The 22,429-nt window shown below is 46.0% G+C and overlaps 3 protein-coding genes across 4 annotated transcripts in view; 2 read left to right on the forward strand and 1 right to left on the reverse strand.

Annotated features, from left to right (window-relative positions):
- The window catches only part of ZNF410 (zinc finger protein 410), a 48,714-nt gene extending 45,024 nt beyond the window's left edge, over positions 1–3,690 (forward strand). For both annotated transcript variants that reach the window (XR_002346015.1, XM_003128661.4), the window contains one exon: positions 1–3,690. Coding sequence is in view for 1 of the 2 variants with exons in the window: in XM_003128661.4 (XP_003128709.1) it covers positions 1–39 (39 nt within the window). In the remaining variant the exon portion in view is untranslated.
- On the reverse strand, positions 1,206–15,678 carry FAM161B (family with sequence similarity 161 member B). Its single transcript, XM_021100078.1, has 10 exons — positions 15,617–15,678; positions 15,313–15,565; positions 12,679–12,998; positions 11,384–11,928; positions 9,270–9,619; positions 8,656–8,783; positions 6,013–6,177; positions 5,677–5,776; positions 3,888–4,030; positions 1,206–2,912 (listed from the first exon to the last, which is right to left on the reverse strand). Exons 1-10 carry the CDS (start codon positions 15,676–15,678, stop codon positions 2,774–2,776), a joined length of 2,205 nt encoding a protein of 734 aa, XP_020955737.1. The 3' UTR covers positions 1,206–2,773.
- Positions 15,620–22,429, forward strand: part of COQ6 (coenzyme Q6, monooxygenase) — a 12,311-nt gene continuing 5,501 nt past the window's right edge. The window contains exons 1-4 of the mRNA XM_001929106.5: positions 15,620–15,842; positions 18,791–18,925; positions 19,975–20,033; positions 20,330–20,453. Of these exons, the coding sequence (XP_001929141.1) occupies positions 15,677–15,842; positions 18,791–18,925; positions 19,975–20,033; positions 20,330–20,453 (484 nt within the window). The 5' untranslated portion in view covers positions 15,620–15,676. The remainder of the gene's footprint in view (positions 15,843–18,790; positions 18,926–19,974; positions 20,034–20,329; positions 20,454–22,429) is intronic.

The following is a 22,429-nucleotide window of genomic DNA, read 5'->3' on the forward strand; positions in this document are numbered from 1 at the left end:
TTACTAAACCAAGGAGATTTAACTGAAAGACAGACATGAGAATGAGTGCCTACTCCTGGAAGAGCAGCTCTGTCTGATCCCAGAGTGCAGACAGTGGGAACAGGATGCTTTGGCTCACAATTTGCCAGAACCAAAATGAATCAGTGAAGGACAAGACCCTGCTTTTGCCTCTGTTCATCTTTCCTGGCCTAGAAGTTCAGTGTAGGAGAGTGTCTCTTCAACTGCCATCTGATTCAGACAAGGAAGAAAGCAGGGAATGTGGGCTGGGTAACTGTCCCTACCTCTCTTCCCACTGCAAAAGTTTGGGATAGACTTCTCCCAAAAGTGAATTTGAGTACGTGTTGGCTGAAGTTTCCCAGTGTGACTGTGGAAGGGAGGTTTTCCTTTGAAGAGTTTTTATCCCAGGTTGAGCTTCTTTTCACACGAGTGAACTAAATCCTGCCACCGACTGTAAAACTTCACCAAGAAGTTGCGCTTTCAAGATGCCTTGTTGCTTTGGAGAAGGGAGTGACATTCTCCCTTTAGCAACCTGAGTAAGAGACTCTTTCCCCACTGGGCTGCAAAGAAAATAAATTACTTGAATCTCTGCTTGGCCCAGGTTGAGGTACTGTCTTGTCCTCTATGCCTCTACTTGGCCACTTTGCTTTCTTTGTTTATGGAACATATAGTAGCATGTTAAGAGGTTGTTTTTTTTTTTTTTTTTTTAAGTTAAAAATCACATGATTCAGAGATTCAGTTGTTTTCCTTTAAATAAACAAAACAGCCAGTCAGTTATTTGGCTCCTTGTTTTAAACAAAATTTGTTTTCTTAGGAGATTAAGAAAATAGTTCAGTCTTTCCCTTTAAGGTAGGGAGGGCACTGATTTACCCTTAGGAGTCTATGCAGTAACACTGAGCTCAGGAGTCTTGGGGAACATGACATGAGCATCTTCATCTCCAGCTGGCAAACCCAGATGGTAGTTATTGGAGTATCACTGTTGTCATCACCAGACAGGACCATGTCTGAGTCTGGAAAATGGCAATAATTGATATTTTTGGATATTTCCAGGAAGATAGTTTGAAAAAACAAGAGAAAGTTTCTTTTAGAGTAGCTACTCTTGCTGTCATCCTGTCTTTAGAGTAACTGAGAGAGAATATCTGATCATTATTGGTGAGAAGAAAAGTATCCAAAGATCATTTACTAGTAGAAAATCATGGCTATCAGAGGAAGTTTCAGAGTTATTTATTGGGTTGACCCTCATGCTGGCACAGTACACACAGGCACACAGTGGCGTGTTCTAAGCAGATAACAGCAAAGAATTAACTGCTGGAGTTCTTTTGTTTTCTTTTTCTGGCCATGCCCACAAGGCATCATGTGGACGTTCCCTGGCCAGGGATGGAATCTGAGCCAGAGCTGCGACTTGCGCCATAGCTTCAGCAACACCGGATCATAAGTCCACCAGGCTGCCACAGCTTGAACTCCCTTTAATCATTAACTGCTGTTTTAAATAAAGTAATTATAGTTCCTAGTTTAATGACACGCACAGTCATCCTATGCTGTGTAGACTGAGTTCATATCAGTTACTTATATTCTTAAAATGCCAGTTTTGGCTTCCAGGAGCCTTACTTTTATGCTAGAACAGTGGTTCTCAACTGAGGACATCTTGCTACCCAGGGGACCTTTGATAATATCCGGAGACAATTTTGGTTGTCACTGCTGGGGAAGAGAGGTGCTGCTATCCATCCTATAATGTACAGCTCTCTCTTCTAACACCCAGCACAGACTCATCTGGCCCAAAATGTCAGTAGTGCCGAGGCCGAGAAACCCTGTATTTGGGGTTGAAAACTTATCTTACCCCATGGGCTAAATCTGATAAACAAATGTGTTTGGTTTTTCCCACACATTATTTTTGGAGGTTTTTTTTTTTTTTTTTTTTTTTTTTTTGGCTGCACCTGCAGTATATGGAAGTTCCTGGGCCAGGGACTGGATCCATGCCTGAGTTGCAGTAATGCCAGATCCTTATCCCACTGCGCCTGGCCAGGGATCAAACTCTTGACACCACAGAAACAATGCCAGATCTTAACCTGCTGCATCACAGCAGGAATTCCATTTCTAATTTTTTTTTCTTTTTTTTTTAATGGCCACACCTGTGGCATATGGAAGTTCCTAGGCAAGGGGTCGAATTGGAACTACAGCTACTGGCCTATACCACAGCCATAGCAATGCCAGATCCAAGCTGCATCTGGGACCTGTACTGCAGTTTGTGGCAACACCAGATCCTTAACCCACTGATTGAGGCCAGGGATCGAACCTGCATCCTTAAGACTATCTCGGGTTCTTAAACCCACTGGACCACAGTGGGAACTCCCCAGGTAGTTTTTGAATTAGTTGCCAATATGCAAAATTCTGGCTTCTGTTGAAGACATGGTTTTCTGGTAATTCTGAGCCTGTGTTCTAGCAGGGCTGATATTCTCTGGTCTCCACTGTGTCCTACTATCTTACAGCCAGCCCATTTGGTCCATTTGTTTCCTGACTAGCCCCTGTAAACACTTGGGCTCATGCCCTTTTTTTTATACCTGTATGCTAAAGCCTGAGGCACAAACCAAGGACCCTTAATCATCTCTGATCCCTCCACCCAGAGCTGTTCCACTTTGATTTACATGAGCCGTTTTGTATTATCTCCTTTACCCCATTCTCCATGTGACTCAAAACCCAAGTTTTGCCTGCCTTGACTCAACTCCAAGTTAGCAGCTTGATATTATTCCAAAGCAGTAATTTTAAGTATACTGATTGATTAAACAAGTGATCTGAGATTATTTTGTAATTCATAAGAGAGCTTCTCCAGTTCTTTCTTGGGACTTGTAGGCTGTTGTAGAGATTCTTCTAGATCCTGTGTGGATTCCTGATGCTGGAGTTTTGTAGTTTCATGAGTGCTGCAGAATAAATTAGAGTATTACAAAATCAAAAATTTTAAGTGTTACGTAAGGTTTAAGGATGGTTTCAATATTATCGTTAATTCTTATGAGGTAAAAAGGTAAATTTCTGGGGGAAAACTGATACAGGAATTAGGGGGAGGGCTATTAGAACTTTAAAACACAGTTGAGAGTTATGGAGATGCTGTGCTTTTCCTCTTTGACTCACATGATATCTGTGGAAGAGGTGATGCTAATGAGTTACTTTTAAAAAGTGTTAGATCTGGGAGTTCCTGTTGTGGCTTAGCAGAAACAAATCTGACTAGTACACAGGTTCAATCCCTGGCCTCACTCAGTGGGTTAAGGATGGATCGCTGTGTGCTGTGATGTAGGTTGCAGACGCTGCTCAGATCCCCAGTTGCTGTGTGGTGTAGGCCGGCAGCTGTAGCTGTAGCTCCGATTTGACCCCTAGCCTGGGAACCTCCATATGCTGCAGTGTGGCCCTAAAGAGATGACAAAAAAATAAAAATAAAAAAATAAAAAAAATGCTAGATCTGACCAAGCTGAGGGGAAAAGAAAGGAGTTTTAAATTATTATTCAGGATATTATAGCTTTTATTGTGGCTCTGTAAAGGTTTCTGCCTTTACTTATCCAATAAAGTAAGAAATGTATCATTTTATAGGAGGTAAAAGTATACATGATTTTTCTTCAACAGTGAATTAGAAGCATTTTTGACTGATGACATTAGACTGGAATTGGAAAAAATGATCTCTTTCAAATTAAAGGAATCTAAACCTAATATACAATGGTTATATTTTATTCACAACGGCACTGCTCACCAAATTTAAATGTGTTACTTGGAGATCTCTGGATTGGTACTCATAAATACCGTATTGTGATCTCAGAATATCCGTGACTATTCTAAAGCTTCCTCCCGGTGGCCTTACTAGAGATGCAACTTGAGAGCTACAGGATGACAGCAGTATCTCCAGTTACCTGGGACAATCATGGACTTCTGACTGCTCCTTCCACTGTGAAGCCTGGTTGCCCTGACCCTTGTTCTTCACAAAGTCTTCATCCAGCCCAGCCTGCTTCAGGGTGTTTCGATACCGTTGTTCTGCTTCCTTCCTGGCAAGATCCTATGGAATGGAAATGAATCTGCTGTAGCTGGATTCCTGGATAATTCTAAATTGCTTGCGTAAACTGTATGCTTACAATACTGCTTTCCTACCCTACCACCTGCCATTAGTGCTGGACATAGATTTACATGAAAATTACTTAAAGCATTGTTTTCAGGCTTTAAAGTACACAGGAACTAGCTGAAGATTGGGTTAAAGTGTAGATTCTCATTTGGTAGTTCTCAGTTGGGGCCTGCAATTCTGTATTTCTATACTCCCAGGAGATGCCAGGTGGTATTTTGGGAGATAAGAATCTAGATTTTTGGAAGACAAGTGATGTCTAGGTGAAAAAGATGGACTAAAAACATTTTAAGATTTAAAACTAACCAAACTATCATCAGGAACACTGAATGATAAATTGAAAATAAGCCGCGCTAGTGACATTCTTAACAGGATGGATGGTCTGCATGTAGACCAGAAAAAGGTTATTTTCTGTTTGTTTTAAATGTTGAAGAGCAAAGGCGTATAGAGTACTCTTACTCTGTATTTTTCCTAGAGTGATGAAAGATCTGGTGAGATCTGAGAGTGAGCTTGCTTGAAAAAAGTCAACATAAAGAGCAAAGGTCATTATGAGAGATTTTACTTTATCCAAGACATTCCAGCATGTGTATGAGTGTGTGTGTAATATGTAGAGGGTTGGGAAGGACTGGAATCAGGAAATATCTAAATAACCCCCTGGCTGTGAGACAGATGACACCCAGCATTTGGAACCATGTCACTAGGGAATGCCACCTTTTGTCTGAAACTCTGGAGAGGGATCTGCAGCCTGATACAGCTCAAAGCTGTCTGGGATGGTGGCCTTTCTAAGGCAGTTCAGGTAGCCTCAAAGCTTCCTTAGGGAGATCTCAACTGAGTCCAATGTCCCCAAAAGTCTAGAGAACATCTTAATGTGACTCTTCAGCCTGAAAGCTGTTTAATCCAGAAGAAGTTTGTGGGGTGCTTGTGAACATCCCAACCGAAGACCTATAAACGTGGCATAGCTCTAGCGGCTGGGGATGCCCAGGGCACCAGCACTATAGGAGGACAGATGACATTAGGAAGTTAAAGATACTCTAACACAGCCAAACTGTCAATTGTATGTCTGGAATCTAACCTCCACTCTGATTCAAACTGAAAGACTAGGAGTTCCCTTTGCGGCACAGCAGAAACAATCCAACTAGTATCTATGAGGATGTGGGTTCAATCCCTGGCCTCCCTCAGTGGGTTGAGGATCTGGCGTTGCTATGAGCGGCTTGGATCCCAAGTTCCTGTGGCTGTGGTGTAGGCCGGTGACTACAGCTCTGATTGGACCTCTAGCCTGGGAACCTCCATATGCCGTGGGTGCGGCCCTAAAAAGCAAAAAGAGAAAAAATAAGAAAGCTGTAGTGAAAATCCCAGTGAGCGAAATACTCCTTAATGGGTGCCTTTGGAATCCAGTCTTGGATGAAATCAGTCCAAACATTCACTGCTACACCCCTTACCTTGAGGAGAGGTGGTAGTAATAAAAGGAACCAAATTTAGAATCATTCTGAACCTAAAGGAAGTGTTTGATACCCAGATATTAAACTTTCCTAATTTCTAAGAGCCCTTTCATCCAAGACAGAAACTGAATGATGGTTTAGATTTACCTTGGTAACTTGTTCAAAGAGATAGGGCCTTATTTGTATTCTCTTCTTCATTTCCTCCAGTTCTTTCTTATACTCTTTTGCTCTTTTACGGTCATTGTTCCTGGAATTAACAAGATTTTTAGAATGAATTCTTGCTTTTTCCAATCCAGAATACTTTCATTCCAGTTAAGTGGAATAACTCCCACAGACATTGCAAATTCCTAACTGCCTGGAAAAATCCTTTGATTCTGTATGATTGCAGAAGCTCACTGTAATAACCCCATATTGCCATTTTCAACACCAGTGGTCTGTTGGCTTCTGAGACAGTCATCCCTTTGGCATGTAGAGGACACTGACCTATTCTCTTTCAGCTTTGCTTTGAATACTTCCTCCAGGCTTTTATGGGGATCCATGGCTTTTGCACGCAAAGTCACAGATTTCGATATCTCTTGACACTTCCTTTTGTGCATCTCCAACCACTGAGTACTTTCATCTGCTTTGTCCTTTTTCTCAAGTGAACTTCTAAAGGGAAGAAGCAAAAAAAAGAATACAGATGACCAACCTGGGTATACTTAAAAGCAATTTTAGTAACCTCTCCAGAAAGTCGGTTGGTTTTTTTTCTTTTTTGGTCACACCTACGGCATATGGAAGTTCCCAGGCCAGGGATCAAATCTGAGATGTTGATTTCCTGTCGTGGCTCAGTGGTTAACGAATCTGACTAGGAACCATGAAGTTGCGGGTTTGATCCCTGGCCTTGCTCAGGGGGTTAAGGATCCAGCATTGCCATGAGCTGTGGTGTAGGTCGTGCTGTGGCTGTGGTGTAGGCCAGCGGCTACAGCTCTGATTAGACCCCTAGCCTGGGAACCTCGATATGTCGTGGGAGTGGCCCTAGAAAAAAGGCAAAAAAAAAAAAAAAATCTGAGATGTAGCTGCAACCTATGCCACAACTGTGGCAACACTGGATTCTTAACTGCTGTCCAGTTAGTTGGGGTTTCTCTCTTTTTTTTTTAAGGGCCACACGTGTGGTATATGGAAGTTCCCAGGCTAGGGGTCGAATCGGAGCTGTAGCTGCTGGCCTATACCACAGCCACAGCAACACGGATCTGAGGCACATCTGTGACCTACACCACAGTTCATGCAGCGCTGGATCCCCAACCCACTGAGTGAGGCCAGGCATTGAACCTGCATCCACATACTAGTTGGGTTCATTTCCTCCACGCCACAACAGGAATTCCAGTTGGTGTTTCCTATGAATGGGTAATTTGCCACACTGGCATCTCAGAAAGAATAAGATTCTGGAAATAAATGGACTGGCAGATGAAGTCTTCTTAGCACTATGGACAGTGAGTTTCCACCCCAGGAGTTCATTAATTGAACTGAAAAATATGAGTTAAAGTATTCTTACACCCAGGCTTCTTGCCAGCTGGAAACAAAATAATACTAATAGCTACCATTTGCTGAGCTACCCGCATACCCTGAACCCAGTGCAGATAGGCACCAATAAGTGCTTTCTAGCCATTAGATCCTGTAATCCTCATAGCTGCCCTGTGAGGTGAGGACCATAAGCCTCCTTTTTTAGAGGCAATGAGTTGAGCCTCAGGGAGGGCAAGCCACTTGCTCAGAGCTACCCAGCATGCCATTGGAAAAGCCAAGATTCAAACCAGGATGTCTGACTCCCAAGGCTCTGCCCTTGACAACTGTGCTGTAAAAGGCGGCTGGAAAGTGCCTGAGTTCATGGCCCTTTGGGAATACAAACCCACATTTCCACAGAGAGCTCAATACACAGACAGTGTGGGGTCAACTGCAGCACCAAGTGTGTGTAAAGAGCATTCTACAAGGTACCATGGCGAATTCTACCAAAAGGAAAAACAGTTGAGACTCTTGCAGGTGGCCATTTATATTGAAATGGACACATTAGGGAGGAGGGCATGGACGATTAATGTTTAATGCATGTCAAACGCCCAAATGCTAGGATGCAGCTGTGGACATCCTCTGCAGTGGGCCACCCTCTGGTGCGTGAGACCCATTTTCGTCAAATCTGAGATGTGGAGTTCCCATTGTGGTCTCAGTGGACCTCAAGATACTGATGCCGTTAGCCTTGATTTAGTAGCTCAATGAATCTTGAGCTTCGCAGATTCCAAATACATTTCTAAAATCCCTGTTGTGGGTCTTCAGGAGCCACTTAGGTTCTGTGTGCTCCTCTGGGAGCCCCACAGGAAAGCACGGAGGCACCAGTCCTCTCCCAGGGCTAAGCCTTCAGCTCAGAGGCCGAGTGCAAGAACTCCTGCAGAGGTGCTGGCTTGATGACACGGCCACCAGGACAGAGTCAGGTCAGTTAAAGAGTTAAATAAGGAGGCTCCTTCTTCCCACCTGACTTCTATTGGTTTCCCAAGATGAATCTCAGAGAATCTCACATCTGTGCGATGGAGGCCTCATGTCTTTGTGGCAGGGTCACACACAGGTTTGGGCGCCTCTGCATTCCTGTTCCTAGTGGCTTCCTCCCTCTTTCACCAACGTGTCTTTACCCACATTATTCTCTCTGGAAACTTCTTTCTCTCCTGCCTTTGCCCGGCTCATTCTTCAGGTTTCACCTTAGATGTCTATTACAAGAGACCAGGCTGCCCAGTGCCCCCCACCCCCAGCCCCCTGTATTCCCCCATCATTGTGCTACTCACAAGATATAATTGTTGCTTCTTTGCTTTTCTGTATTTCAGATTAGATATTAAACTAGAGGTTCCATGAGGTATCTCCCGCCTTAACACTGTGTTCGGCATGAAGTCAGTCCCCTAAGAATATTTGCCTAGTGGTTGGCTGGGTGTTCTCCTGCTGTCAGAGAGGTAAGTGTTGGGGGGTCATGTGAATTCCTGCCCTGATCAGAGAATCCCCTTCCCCCCTCTTCAGTCTCTCTGATCACAGGAGAGGAGGCCCAGGAGGGGAGGGCTTTCTAGCATTCAGGCCAAGATCCGAACATGGTGACTCCCCTGCAGCCTGACTGCTCACCTGACTGCAGACTCCCTCTTCCTGGTGGCGTCTGTGATGTGCACAGGGAGGGTGTTGGCAGAGAGGGAAGCAAGGCCACTCAGGGAACGACTCCTTGGCAGGGGTGTGGCGGGGGGCTGTGGAGATTCCTGCAAGAAATGAAGGCTGATATTGGTGGGGCAGCACATGCATTAGTTTCTGTGTTAACTGGGATTCCACTGCAGTGAAGGACTAGTCAGGGAATCTTCATGTCTTTCTTGGGATTAAGGCAAGGATAACGAGATCTTGAGTTTAGTAACAGGGCAAAGGCTTGCCTGTCGATCCCAAAGGTTTTAATTATATGAGAAGGGTTCTTTGGAACTGATATTAGGACATGACAACTGTTCTCAATGCCGTTTTCCAGACTTGCTTAGACTTATTTCTGCAAAACCCCTCTACAGAGAGGGAAGGAAGGAAAGTATTCTTATGGTCTTAAATTTTTAGGAACTGTGGATCTGCTTATAGCTAAACTGGTGCTTAAAAAAAAAAAAAATTAAGAGAGAAAAATGTCATGAGAAGTGCTCTATGTTGAGACTGGGCTCATCCTCTATCACGGGCCTCAGCCCTAACCCTCGGGCAGTGGCCTGGGCTCTCACCCTCCTCCCTTCAGAGGCAGCGACATCACAGGGCCGTGAAGTGTGACGCAGGCTGGCGGTTCTCAGCAAGAAGGGCTTGTTGCGGGTCACCTCCCTCGTGTCCCTTCTCTTGGCGGCTCTTTTCTGGAAGGCCTTGTAAAGGCCCTCATAGTCAGGGACGACAGGATTCACCCGAGGCTGGAATCCAAAGTCAGTTTGCAGAAACCCAAGCTTTTCCTTCCGGGTCCGGGTGGCTGTGCGAAGCTGTGGGTCAGCCCGGCGGCTACTGGAGGACGGGATGGGGGAGGAGGCCATCTGCAGCATGTCCAGGGCTCTCATCTGGATGCGAATTTTCCTCAAGAGCTCAGCTTCTATGGAAAAGAAGTCAGGGTGGTGATGAGTGAGAAGGGACCAAGCCTTGTACCAGAAGGTTTGCAGAACTTTCTCTCTTCTAAACACTCGGAGTTAGGAGTTCCTGCCATGGTGAAGCGGAAACAAATCCAACTAGGATCCACAAGGTTGCAGGTTTGATCCCTGACCTCGCTCAGTGGTTTAAGGATCCGGCGTTGCCGTGAGCTGTGGTGTAGGCCGCAGGCATGGCTTGGATCTGGTGTGGCTGTGGCTGTGGCACAGGCTAGCAGCTGTAGCTCTGATTGGACCCCTAGCCTGGGAACCTCCATATGCTGTGTGGCCTTAAAAAGCAAAAAAAAAAAAACAAAAAAAAAACAAAAAAACATACTCAGAGTTAGTATGTGGCTGGAGCTGTCATGAGCTTTCCAGGAATTTTGTAAGCCAGTTGGCATCATGAAGGAAGCTTAAAATTGGCCAGGATAGGAATACTTATACCATGACAATGACAAACACTACAAATCAGCATGTCACTGTTGCAGGCCAGGCAGGCTGCAGAAGCAGCTGCCATTTAACCTTAGCACTCTCTCCAGCCCTTCCTTCAGAGATGAAGCAGGAAGCGTGCCCATCCCTAGGTCTCCCTGTCTCAGGCAGAGGCCCCACCATCCACCCAACTGCCTAAGCCCGGGGCCCAAATATTTCTCGCTTGCTCTTCTCTCATCTTCTTAGTCACAGGTTCCGCCATCTCCTCCTCTTTGCCCTCCCTCTGGCCCAGCCTCTTTTCATCCTTCCTGCTAATACTGTCACAGTTTCCCCATTGAATCACTGCCATAGGGTCTTGCCCATCCCTCCTGAATATCCCCGCAGAAGAGTGAGCTTTCTGACCCGCATATCTGATCATGAGGCACCCTACTCAGAACCCGTCAGTGGCTCCCCACTGTCCTTGCGGTGAAGTCCATCAAGTCCAGACTCCCTTCCACGGCCTTCAGGGCCCCTGGTCTGGCCTGTGCCCGTCTCTCCCTCCCTTCTCTCGCCTCTGGCTTTCCATACCCTGAACACGCTCAGCTTTCTTACCTCCGTGCTATCATCTCTGCCTGGTGCACTTTTCCTCCCTCTTCATCGAAGTCACCAGAGCTCATCCTTCAGGGTCAGCCTCTGGGCTCAATTTCCCTGGGGATCGTCCCCAACTGTTCCCACCCCTCCCCACACTCTAAGTCAGAACCCTCTGTTCTATGCTCCGTAGCACCCCCAGGCTTCCGCCCTTTAATCAAGCAAGTGACGTATCACATTTGTAATTTCTTGTCTATTATCTGTCTCCCTCCCACGTCCACAAACTCCCTGTTTATTCACACCTGCGACGAGGCACATGTTACTGAATGAGCGAATAAAGCCTGAGTCCTTTACCTGAGCTATTTCTTGAAATGAGTACCTCACAGGACATGGGGTGAGGGGTGGCTTTCCTCGGGGGCAGCTGGCTAGCGGTTGCACAGGCCTAGCCTGCTCCTTGGATGTCTCATGGTTCTCTGCTCTGGCACCCGCGCTGCTGCAGAGGCCTTGGCATCCAAGCACTGAGACAGGGGTCCATGGGGGCGCTGTAGGGCTTCTCCCTCCTCCCTCTAGACTAGGAACCCCCATTGTATAGAGGGACCCCACCCTACCCCGGCTGAGCAGGGCCTCTAGCGGGCGCGCTGGAACAGCTCCTCTTCAAGCCAGGCTGACCTCAAGCCTGAATAAATCCCTGCGGCCCTGCTCAGTCCCCTGCAGGCCGGAGGCAAGGATGTGTTTACCTTGGAGTTTGTCCCCGAGGGTGGGCTCCAGAATGGACTTGGGGATCCTCTTGGTGGCCTTCTGCTTGGGGACTTTGACCTTAGCTGCGGCGGCCAAGTCCCTCTGTTGAGCAGCTTTCTTTCGCTGCTCCTCCTTCTCCAGGAAGCTGAAGGGCTTCAAGGAAGAGAGGAGCAGTTCCTTCCTCTTCTGGATCCCTGCCCGCCTGCGCGCCTCGCTGCGCTCCACGATCTCCTGGTAGAGGGGCAGGTAGACATGCGCAGGCACGGGCTGTGCCCGGAACTGCCGGTGGCACTCGGCCTCCTCCTGGCCCTGCTTCTGGGCCTGCTGCCTCTCGTGCTCAAAAGAGGCAGGGGAGGCCAGCCACTGGGCCTTCTTCCTGGCCTCTCGCAGCGTCATGCGGAATGGCTGAGGGACGGTGATGGATGATGCCCAGGAGCTGATGCTTCTGTGCTGGGAGGGAGGCCTGGAGCCAGAGGGTGGCTGAGCCGTGGGGGTGTCACTGGGCAGGTGGCTCAGGGAGTGGCAGCGTCTTCTGGAGCCGCACCTGTGGGGAGAAAGCAGCTCTGTGTGTGGAGGACAGGGCAGCCTGGAGGCTGGTTCCTCACAGGTCCTCCTCCCTGCCCTTCCCTGCCAGCGAGTCCGTTACTCAGCTACTCAGCCTCCCATCACAGCCCCACAGGACTCCAGGCCTGCCCCCCTCTCAAGTGGCCTCGTTCCTCCCTAGAGGCCATCCTAGCAGCCCTAGTAGGATGAAGAATTGATCTAGGTATTGCCACTTGGCACTCTCATATTTCCATATGACAGAGAAGAGTGCCATGGAGCAGAGGAGGGCTTTAGAGTCAGGCAAGGTTCAAATCTTACTTCAAACAATTCCCAGCTGTGACTTTAAGCAAAGTCTTCTTGGAACCTCAATTTCCTCACCTGTAGAGTGGCAAACATATTTACTCAGAGGGTTACTTGGAGGAGAAAATAAATATTAAATGAGATAAAGTACACGTGCGCCCAGCAGGGCTTGGTCAGTATCAATGGACCTTGCTGCCATTCCCAGGGAGGTAGTATAGTGGGGAAAGGCATGTCTTTAAGCAGTTCTGGAGCTTCAGGTAACTAACGGTTACCCAAAGATTTAGGACTGCTGGGTAGGAGTCAGAACATGTTTGGCTGATTCTGAACTGGAGCCTGTGGTCTGGCAACGTGCAGAAGGGGTCTGTGTTTTACTGAGGAAGGTGAGGTTGAGTCATGCTGTGACCTGGCCAGTGCCAGGCATTGAGGCAGCTATTGAACTGCAGGGCCTTACCTTGGAGATGAGGGGTGGTGCACCTGTGGCTTCCCCCTGCCTTTGTCTTGGAAGAAACTGTCCAGGTCCTCGTCATCTTCAGAGAGGCTCCCATCACTGTCTGGGTCAGAGGGATAAAGGGATTCCAACAGGCACCACCTGCCTTTCTGCCTCAGCGCTTGCAGGGTCTCATAAAAGCTCCCCGTTGAATCAGAAGTAGAATCTGTCTCCTCCTCTGGGCTGAGGAACTCACTGAGCCTGCCAGCTCTGGGCAAAACCAGCCCATCCCCAGGCGGCTGCTCTTCTGTCTCTGTGTCTGAGGAGGATTTGGGGGGAAACATCTAAAATGAAATAGAATAGACAAACTATAATTTCAAAACATAACTATTTTAATTTCACTTTAAATAAGCCTCTATATATTAAAGCTGAAGAGGAGTAAAGAAAAATGTGTTCCTCAGACTTGTGACAAGAGGGAGGGGGGACAGAAAGGGAGAGGGATGGACTGAGAGTTGGGGGTTCGTGGATGCAAACTATTACAGTTAGGATGGATAAGCACTGAGGTCCGACTGTACAGCACAGGGAACTATATCCAGTCTCTTGGGATGGACTGTGATGGAGGGTAATATAAGAAAAGGAATATATATATATGAATGACTGGGTTACTTTGCTGTACAGCAGAAATTAGCACAACACTGTAAATCAACTGTACTTTAATAAAAAAATAAATGTGTTCCTTGCTTTAAAGAAATTTCACGTATTGGTATATGGGGTGTGCTTGGTTGAAGGGAATTCTGACTCTGGATTCAAAGGTAGGTATGTGCTCTAGCTCTCACTCTGCTACTGAAAAGCATGTGAATTTTAGGAAAATTTCTTTTAAAAACAAAACGAGGAGTTTCCCGTCATGGCAAGGTGGTTAATGAATTCGACTGGGAACCATGAGGCTGTGGGTTCGATCCCTGGCCTTGCTCAGTGGGTTAGGGATCTGGTGTTGCCATGAGCTGTGGTGTGGGTTGCATACGCAGCTCGGATCCTGAGTTGCTGTGGCTCTGGTGTAGGCCAGCGGCTACAGCTCTGGTTTGACCCCTAGCCTGGGAACCTCCATATGCCGCGGGTGCGGCCCTAGAAAATGCAAAAAAACAAAAAAATAAATAAATAAAAATAAAAAAATAAAAACGATTTTTTGGATATAATTCACTCAGACTGATAGGGCTAGAGTAGACACAGGTGGTTGTGGAAGTCCCAATAGATAGATAAAGAGGAAAACCTGGGAGATGTTGGGAGACCACTGTAAGTTCAAAACAAAGCAGGCTTGCTTAACCAGTGGAGGTGTGAGAATCGCCCCCAGGTCATTGGGTGGGAGATGGGATAAGTCCTGCATTCAGATTCAGACCCAGGGGAAGAGTTTGAAGGCCACCCTTCAGCTGATTTGAATACACTCCTTACAGGATACTAAGGAGGAGCTCTATTCCCGGAGAGGAAGAGGCGGGCCTTTCCAACCCCCACTCCCCTCGGATGATAAAATTGCGGCCCCGAAGATTAGACCCTCCGCAGGGCTTCCTTGCCTGCTCACTTGTACCTCTTACAAGAGTCCTATCCTAGTAAATCTGTTCCTTGTCTGTCGCTTTGTCTTTCGCTGAATTCCTTCTGCGCAGAGGCATAAAGAACCTGAGCCTTGGTGAGTCCAAACACAGGGTAACTCGAATTTAAAACCGTGGGTTTAAGTCTCAATCTGGCTTTAGGTTGGGTCGGGTCCTGGCACCTGGGTTCAAGTCCCAATCTGGGTTTTGGCTGGGTTCAGGCGGGTTAGTGTTGTCAATTTCGTTACCATATAATTGATACAAATCACTCAAAGTGAACAGTTCAGTGGGTTTCAATATATTCAGAGTTGCACAACCATCACCACAATCAGTTTCAGATCATTTAAATCATCCTCCCAAAGGACCCCATTCCATTTTGTTGTCACTCCCTATCTTCTCTAACCCTCCTCCAAGCCTCAAGCCCTAAGCAACCACCAGTTTACTTTCTGTCTCTGTGGATTTGGGAGGCAAATTTCTGGTTTTTTGTTTTGTTTTGTCTTTTTGTCCTTTTTAGGGCCGCACCCGCCGCATATGGTGGTTCCCAGGCTAGGGGTCGAATCGGAGCTATAGCTGCAGGCCTACGCCAGAGCCACAGCAACGCCAGATCCGAGCCGTGTCTGCGACCTACACCACAGCTCACGGCAACGCCGGATTCTTAACCCGCTGAGCGGAGCCAGGGATCGAACTCACAACCTCAAGGTTCCTACTCGGATTCTTTAACCACTGAGCCACGACGGGAACTCCATGGGGGCAAATTTCTTAATCTCTCTGTGCCTCAGCTTTTTCTTCTATGAAATGGAGACAAGAATCGTGCTTTTAGTCCTGGGATGGTTGAGAGGAAAAGGAAAAACTAAAGGCCATTGCTATGGCTCTATGAATAGCTTGTCAGAAAGCTCAAGCATTGGAGTCCCATTGCTGAGTCTGGTCTCCGCTTGCCTAAACTCGGTCAGTTTTAATCCCACGCCCCTGTGACACGCCCCTGTCGACGGTCTCCAAGGCAACGTCAAACAGTTTCCTCTCTTAGGGATTCCTTTCCAGTTAGCAGACATGATCGCTCCCTTTCTTTTTCTTTCCTCACCTGAGGACTCCACTGAGCGCCGCAGGAGCTTCCCGAGGAGCTCCCCACGGTCATCTCCTCAGCTGGGCAGAGACAGAAGCGTGGAAGAGACAGTGGCGTGACAGCTGCTGTAGCTGCCCTAGCTACGCAGGTCAGGTTCCGCCCCTTTCTCGCTTGGGCCGCTGATTGGCTTCCAGGCAGATACACGAAATGGTCCCTTTCCTCGGCAGGCAAGATTCGTCTTCTGATTGGCTTATTCTCTAGGTAAGTTCTACTTCCGGTTTAGAGGTGGAGGTTAAAGCAGCTAGTGACTGGAGGGCTCTGCTCCGGAAGTGCTCCCGGAGGCGGGCCTAGCGGGGCGCCAAATACGGCGCAAGTCAGCACCATGGCTGCCCGGCTGGCTGGCAGCCGATCGGGGACTGCTCTTTCTGCTGCCCAGAGAGGCCCGCTAGTTTCCTGTCGGAGGTGGGCCGGCGCCACGGCTGACACCGTGTATGATGTTGTGGTGTCGGGTGGAGGCATGGTGGGCGCCGCTATGGCCTGTGCCTTGGGTAAGCGCATCTCCAGACCGGTAGTGGCGGGGAGTGGGGCCCGGGAGGAACGGTGAGAACCGTGGGAACCCTGGCACTGTTTGCCCAGAGTCTGAGAGTTATGTATCTTGTGGTCCATTCCCTGCCCAGAGGAGCCCCAAGGCCTTGGGGCAAGCGTTTGTTCCTTCAGGATGTCAAAGGGTCAAAAGTGGGAGGGAACAGTAGGAGTTCTTCCAAGGCGTGGGGAAACAGACTTGCCCAGGGTTTTTTAGTTCTGGACACCGTTGAAAGGAAGCAGGCATTGCCTATTGAGCTAGGCTGGTTTGTGTTGGTTTTTAAACAGCTTCACTGAGGCGTTCCCGTGGTGGCTCAGTGGAAATGAATCTGACTAGTGAGGAAGATGCAGGTTTCATCCTTGGCCTCACTCAGTGGGTTAAGGATCCAGCGTTGCCCTGAGCGGTGGTCTAGGTTGCAGACTCCTGTGGGATCTACATTGCTGTGGCTGTGGTGTGAGCCGGCAGCGACAGCTCCAACTATACCCCTAGCCCGAGAACCTCCATATGCCGTGGGTGCGGCCCTAAAAAGTCAAAAATAAATAAATAAATAGCTTCATTGAGATATGATTTGTACACTATCATTTAAAGCATAGAATTTGATGATTTTTAGTATATTCACAGAATTGTGCAGCCATCGCCACAATAAATTTTAAAGTATTTTTATCATCTCCAAAAGGAATCCAAACTCCTTAATGGTCACTGTCCACGTCCCCCCTAGGTAACTGCTCGTGTACTTTCCGCCTCTATATATTTGCTTTTTTGGGACATTTCCATATACATGGAATCTACTTAATGTTTTTGATTTTCACGCAGGTTGTAGCTTGTGCTTCATTCCTTTTTACAAGCTTAATATTTTGTGTGGATATAGCACATTTATTCATTCATCAGTTTTGGACGATAGCAAGTAATGCTACTATCATTTTGTGTATAAGCTTTTGTGTACACTCCTATTCCTAGGAGTGGATTTGCTAGGTCACAGTAAACTCTGTTTAACCTTTTGAAGAACAGCCAGTGTTCCAAAGTGGCTGCCCATGTAAAATACATTTCCCCCAACAATATATGACAAATATAATTTCTCCACATCCTGGATAGCAATGTTAGTATCTTTTTGTTACTAGTTATACTAGGGAGTGTGAAGTGCTCTCTCCTGGTTCTTTCCTTTGTTCATTGTTTTGTTTTGTTTTCTTCCTTCCTTCCTTCCTTTCTCTATCCATCCATCCATCCAGCACTGCAGCATATGGAAGTTCCTAGGGATCAAACCTGGGCCTCTGCAGTGCCAACGCTGGGTAATTAACCTGCTCTGCCACAAGGGACCTCCAGCTATCTCCTGCTTTTAATTTGCATTTCCCTAATGACTAATGATGTTGAATATCTTTTCAGGTTTATCTGTCATTTGTATATCTTCTTTAGAGAGGTATTCAGAACCTCTGCCCATTTTTAAATTGGCTGTTTTTCCTTTTATTATTTACTTTTTAAGAGGTTTTTTTTTTTTTTTTAATATATTCTGGGTATAAGCCCCTTATCAGATAAATGATTTTCAAATATTGTCTCCCATTTTGTGGGTTGTTTTTTTTCACTTTTTTAAAAAAATGCCATTTGCAGCAACATGGATGGAACTAGAGAATCTCATACTGAGTGAAATGAGCCAGAAAGACAAAGATAAATACCATATGATATCACTTATAACTGGAATCTAATATCCAGCACAAATGAACATCTCAGAAAAGAAAATCATGGACTTGGAGAAAAGACTTGTGGCTGCCTGATGGGTGGGGGAGGGAGTGGGAGGGATTGGGAGCTTGGACTTATCAGACACAACTTAGAATAGATTTACAAGGAGATGCTGCTGAATAGCATTGAGAACTTTGTCTAGATACTCATGTTGCAACAGAACAAAGGGTGGGGGAAAAATGTAATTGTAATGTATACATGTAAGGATAACTTGATCCCCTTGCTGTACAGTGGGAAAATTAAAAAAAAAAAAAAAATTTGAGGAGTTCTCTCCTGACACAGCAAGTTAAGGATCTGGTGGTGCCACTGCAGTGGTTCAGGTTGTTGCTGTGGCACAAGTTCCATCCTTGGCCCAGGAACTTCTGCATGATTTGGGTGCAGCCAAAAAAAAAAAAAAAAAAAAAGAAAAAGAAATAGATAAAAATTAAAAATTGAAAAATAGTTGATTTACAATGTTGTATTACTTTCAGGTGTATAGCCAAGTGATTCCGTTTTATATATATATTCTTTCCCCTTATAGATTATTACAAAATATTGACTCTAGTTCCCTGTGCTATGCAATAGGTTTTTTTTGCTTTTTTTTGTGCTGACTGCACTTGTGGCATATGGAAGTTCCCAGGCTAGGAGTTGAATCCGAGCTGTGTCTGAGACCTGCAACACAGCTCATGGCAACACCGGATCCTTAATCCACTGAGCAAGGCCAGGGATTGAACCTGCATCCTCATGGGTACTGGTTGTTTGTAACCCGCTGAGCCACAATAGGAACTCCCGAATTTTGCTTCTTAAGTACATTTTTCTATTGAACAGGATTTGTAATTTTTAGGAACTTAATACTTTGAAGATTGTAAATATCTATTATCTAAATACAACAACCTTCCTTTCTTCATTCTTCCTTTCTAGGGCATTCTTTTAGCTCGCTCTGGGTTTTGCCAGTTTTTTGCTTCTTTGCACATGGCAAGTGTTGGGCTGTCTGGAGAGGCCTTACCACCATGGGCAGGGTGGTTTGCATGACTGAAACAGCGTATGTTAACTGCTTACATAGTGTTTCTTTTTTATGTGCCCTGTAAGAAATTTGAATCCAAGGGGCTGAGGAATTGGTTAATCTGTTGCTTCTCTTAGAAATGAGAAAAAATATATGCCGATTTTCCTAAAATGATATAACATTTTCTTTTTTTGTTTTAGGACATGATATTCACTTTGGTGACAAGAAAATTCTGTTGCTAGAAGCAGGTCCAAAGAAAGTATTGGGGAAATTACCAGAAACTTACAGCAACAGGGTCAGCTCCATTTCCCCTGGCTCTGCAACCCTTCTCAGTAGTGAGTAAAAGCTTCTCTGTTCTAGAATCAGTCTCCTGTCTCTTGACTTTCCATTGTGTCCCATGGTACAAAGTCACCAGAGTATCTGGCCAGGAGGGAGCTCACTGAGGTGGGTGGGGGAGAGGAGTGGGGTTGGTAGTCTTGTGCATAGTTGAAGATGAGGCCCCTGGAATTGTTCCTGCGTCAACTCTCAATCCTGAGGAAGGCATACGTGGGACAAGTAGGTCCATGTGGACTTCATTTGTGATGCTGGGTCATTATGAATCGGTGGCATTGAAACTATATGAACTGATTCTGACCATTCACTTCTAGCAGCAGCATATTCTTCAGTTCCAGAGTTAGTCCTCTAGGGGGCTGGGGAGCCTGAATGCTAAATGCTTTTAGGGTGTGGATGGATGTGTGCACATGGAACCAGTTAGCAAGTTGTCTCGGATCTCCCCTAGGGCCATCCTGTCTAGAACCACCCCATCTAAAATTAGATTCTTGCATCACTCTCTAGCCCTTTATTTTTCTTCATGACACTTAACTACCTGACATTTTACTATGAAAAACATTTTTTCTTTATTACCTATTTCTCCCAACTAGAATGTCAGCTGCTAAAGGCAGGGATTTGTCTGTTTGGTTTCTCACTTTATGCTCAGTACCTAGAAGTGTATCTGGCACATAGTAGGTGCTCAATAAATATTTCCTCAATGAATGGTTTAGTGCTGTAGAGTTTTTTTTAAAAAAGGTCTTTATCCAGGGAGTTTGTAACCTCAATAGAATGATGAAGAAAAATTATATGGATTTGGTTTCCTTTTTTATTTCCCCCACTTTAACATGATTTGACATTTGATCCTGAAAGCTGGATCCTTTTCATCCTCTGTAATCTGAACTGGGGAACAGATTAGCTTAGCTCCTAGCATTAAACAGGATAGAAGCGGAGAGTGTTTTTCTGTTGTTGGAGACCGGTGACAACCACCTCTGACTGGAGGGACAAAGGGGAGCCCAGGAGGGATGCGGGTCCCACGGGGTTGCTCTAGTCTATATGCAGATCCTTTCTTTTGTAGGTTTTGGTGCCTGGGACCACATCTGCAACATGAGATACAGAGCCTTTCGGCGAATGCAGGTGCCTCCTTTATCACGTTTGGCAAGATATCATGGTCGGTTTTGTGTTAGGATATTGGAGTTCACATTCTCCAGGTTTTCTGTGACTGTGGGAAGAAATCAGTTTACGCTCAGTCTAAGGAGATGGGAAAGCATTCCCAAGAGAATTTGCTTTTCACCTTCTATCTCCTGGCAGAGGGACTGGCCAATTGTGATTTTTCTGCTTCACTCACTTGGGAAAGCAACACTTGATTTCCAACTGGAGTAGTGTTTCCTTTTCCTTGGGTTGTAATACAGACCTCCCCTTTGTGTTTCTAGGTGTGGGATGCCTGCTCCGAGGCCCTGATCATGTTTGACAAGGATAATTTAGATGACATGGGCTATATCGTGGAGAATGATGTCATCATGCAGGCCCTCACGAAGCAGCTGGAGGCTGTGTCAGGTGAGGCACTTCCTGACTTCCATTCTGTTTACTTTCTGGAAGGTGCATTATTCTGGGACTTACTGAAAGGATCTCTTCTGCAGATACTGATGTCCACCATAAAGAACCCTCTGTTGGTTATCTCAGAGTTGGTTTTTTTTGGTTTTTTTTGTTTGTTTTTGGTGTTTTTTTGTTTTTTGTCTTTTCTAGGGCCACGCTCAGGGCATATGGAGGTTCCCAGGTTAGGGGTATAATCAGAGCTGTAGCCTTGGAATCCGAGCTATGTCTGTGACCTACACCACAGCTCACGGCAATGCTGGATCCTTAACCCACTGAGCAAGGCCAGGGATCAAACCCGCAACCTCATGGTTCCTGGTTGGATTTGTTTCTGCTGTGCCTTGACGGGAACTCCTCTTTTACCCATTTTAAAGCTAGATTTTTTGTCTTTAGTTTTAAGAGTTCTTTATATGTTCTGGATATAAATTCCTTATATATATGATTTATAAATATTTCGGGGTTCTGGAGAGAGGAGTTGGAAGCAACTTAAATGCTTTTTCATTTGGGATAATAGTTCATCCCTTCCATGTAGCTTTTTTTTTTTTTTTCTTTTTTTGAGGACCGTACCTGCGGCTTATGAAGGTTCCTTGTTCCCAGGCTAGGGGTTTACTTGGATCTGTGGCTGCCAGCCTACACCACAGCAACATGGGATCCAAGCCACGTCTGTAACCTACACCACAGCTCACAACAGTGCTGGATCCTTAATCCACTGATCAAGGCCAGGGATCGAATCCTTGTCCTCATGGATACTAATTGGGTCTGTTTCCACTGAGCCACAACGGGAACTTCCAATGTAGCTTTTTTTTAATATAATTTTTTTATTAAAGTATAGTTGGTTTACAGTGTTCCAATTTTTCCTGTATAGCAAAGTGATTATGTCATACACATCCATGTAGCTTTTAAAGATAATTTAGATCTGGAGTTCCCATTGTGGCGCAGTGGTTAACGAATCCGACTAGGAACCATGAGGTTGCAGGTTCGATCCCTGGCCTCGCTCAGTGGGTTAAGGATCCGGCATTGCCATGAGCAGTGGTGTAGGTCGCAGATGCAGCTCGAATCCCGCCTTGCTGTGGCTCTGGCTTAGGCCGGTGGGTACAGCTCCGATTGGACCCCTAGCCTGGGAACCTCCATATGCCACGGGAGCGGCCCTAGAAAAGGCAAAAAGACAAAAATAAAAAAAGATAATTTAGATCTAATAGTCATTTAGAAGCATGTCCCAGGAGTTTCCTTGTGGCATAGTGGGTTAACAATCTGGTGTTGTCACTGCAGTGGCTCAGATTGCTGCTGCTTTGGTCCCTGGCCTGGGAATTTCCACATGCCTCAGGTGAGGCCAAAAAAAAAAGTCCCATAATGTATTGGTAGAAAAAAAAAGTATGTGTCATATAATCCCACTTGTGTGTGAGTCTATGTTGGGGGTGGGCAGTGTGCATATATACTGTCTGGAAAGCTATACAGTAAAGCCTTAGCTGTGGCTGCCTCTGAGTGGTATATTAAAGGTGATTTTTCTCCAACTTAAACCTTTGTTGTTCAGACTTTTACAGTAAAATGACTTTGAGTGGGAAGAAAAATCTTATGAAATCTACAACTTATTTGAGCTTGTGGTATTCCCCACCGTGTTTGCTCTGAAAGCACATGTGGGTTCATTTAGATGTAGAGCGAAACTAGAGGAGCAGGAGCCTGAAGACAAGCAAGTGCGAGGGACAGGTGCTAATTCAGAGGCAGCTTTCCTTTCCTGGCTCCTCTCCCCTCCGCGATGCATCCCTGTGGCCTCTGTCCTTCACCAGCTCTTAGAGCGTAGCATTGACCACATGAATTATTTTGTAGATCTCTGCTTTTGTCATTTAGGAGTAAATAATAAGATAATGATATGCTCTCCTGGGACTTTGCTTGAATTAGGTATTTAGTTCTTTCCTCAGCCTGTGTGGCCCAACTGTCTAATG

The sequence above is a fragment of the Sus scrofa genome, chromosome 7, assembly GCF_000003025.6.
Source record: "Sus scrofa isolate TJ Tabasco breed Duroc chromosome 7, Sscrofa11.1, whole genome shotgun sequence".
Lineage (NCBI taxonomy): Eukaryota > Metazoa > Chordata > Mammalia > Artiodactyla > Suidae > Sus > Sus scrofa.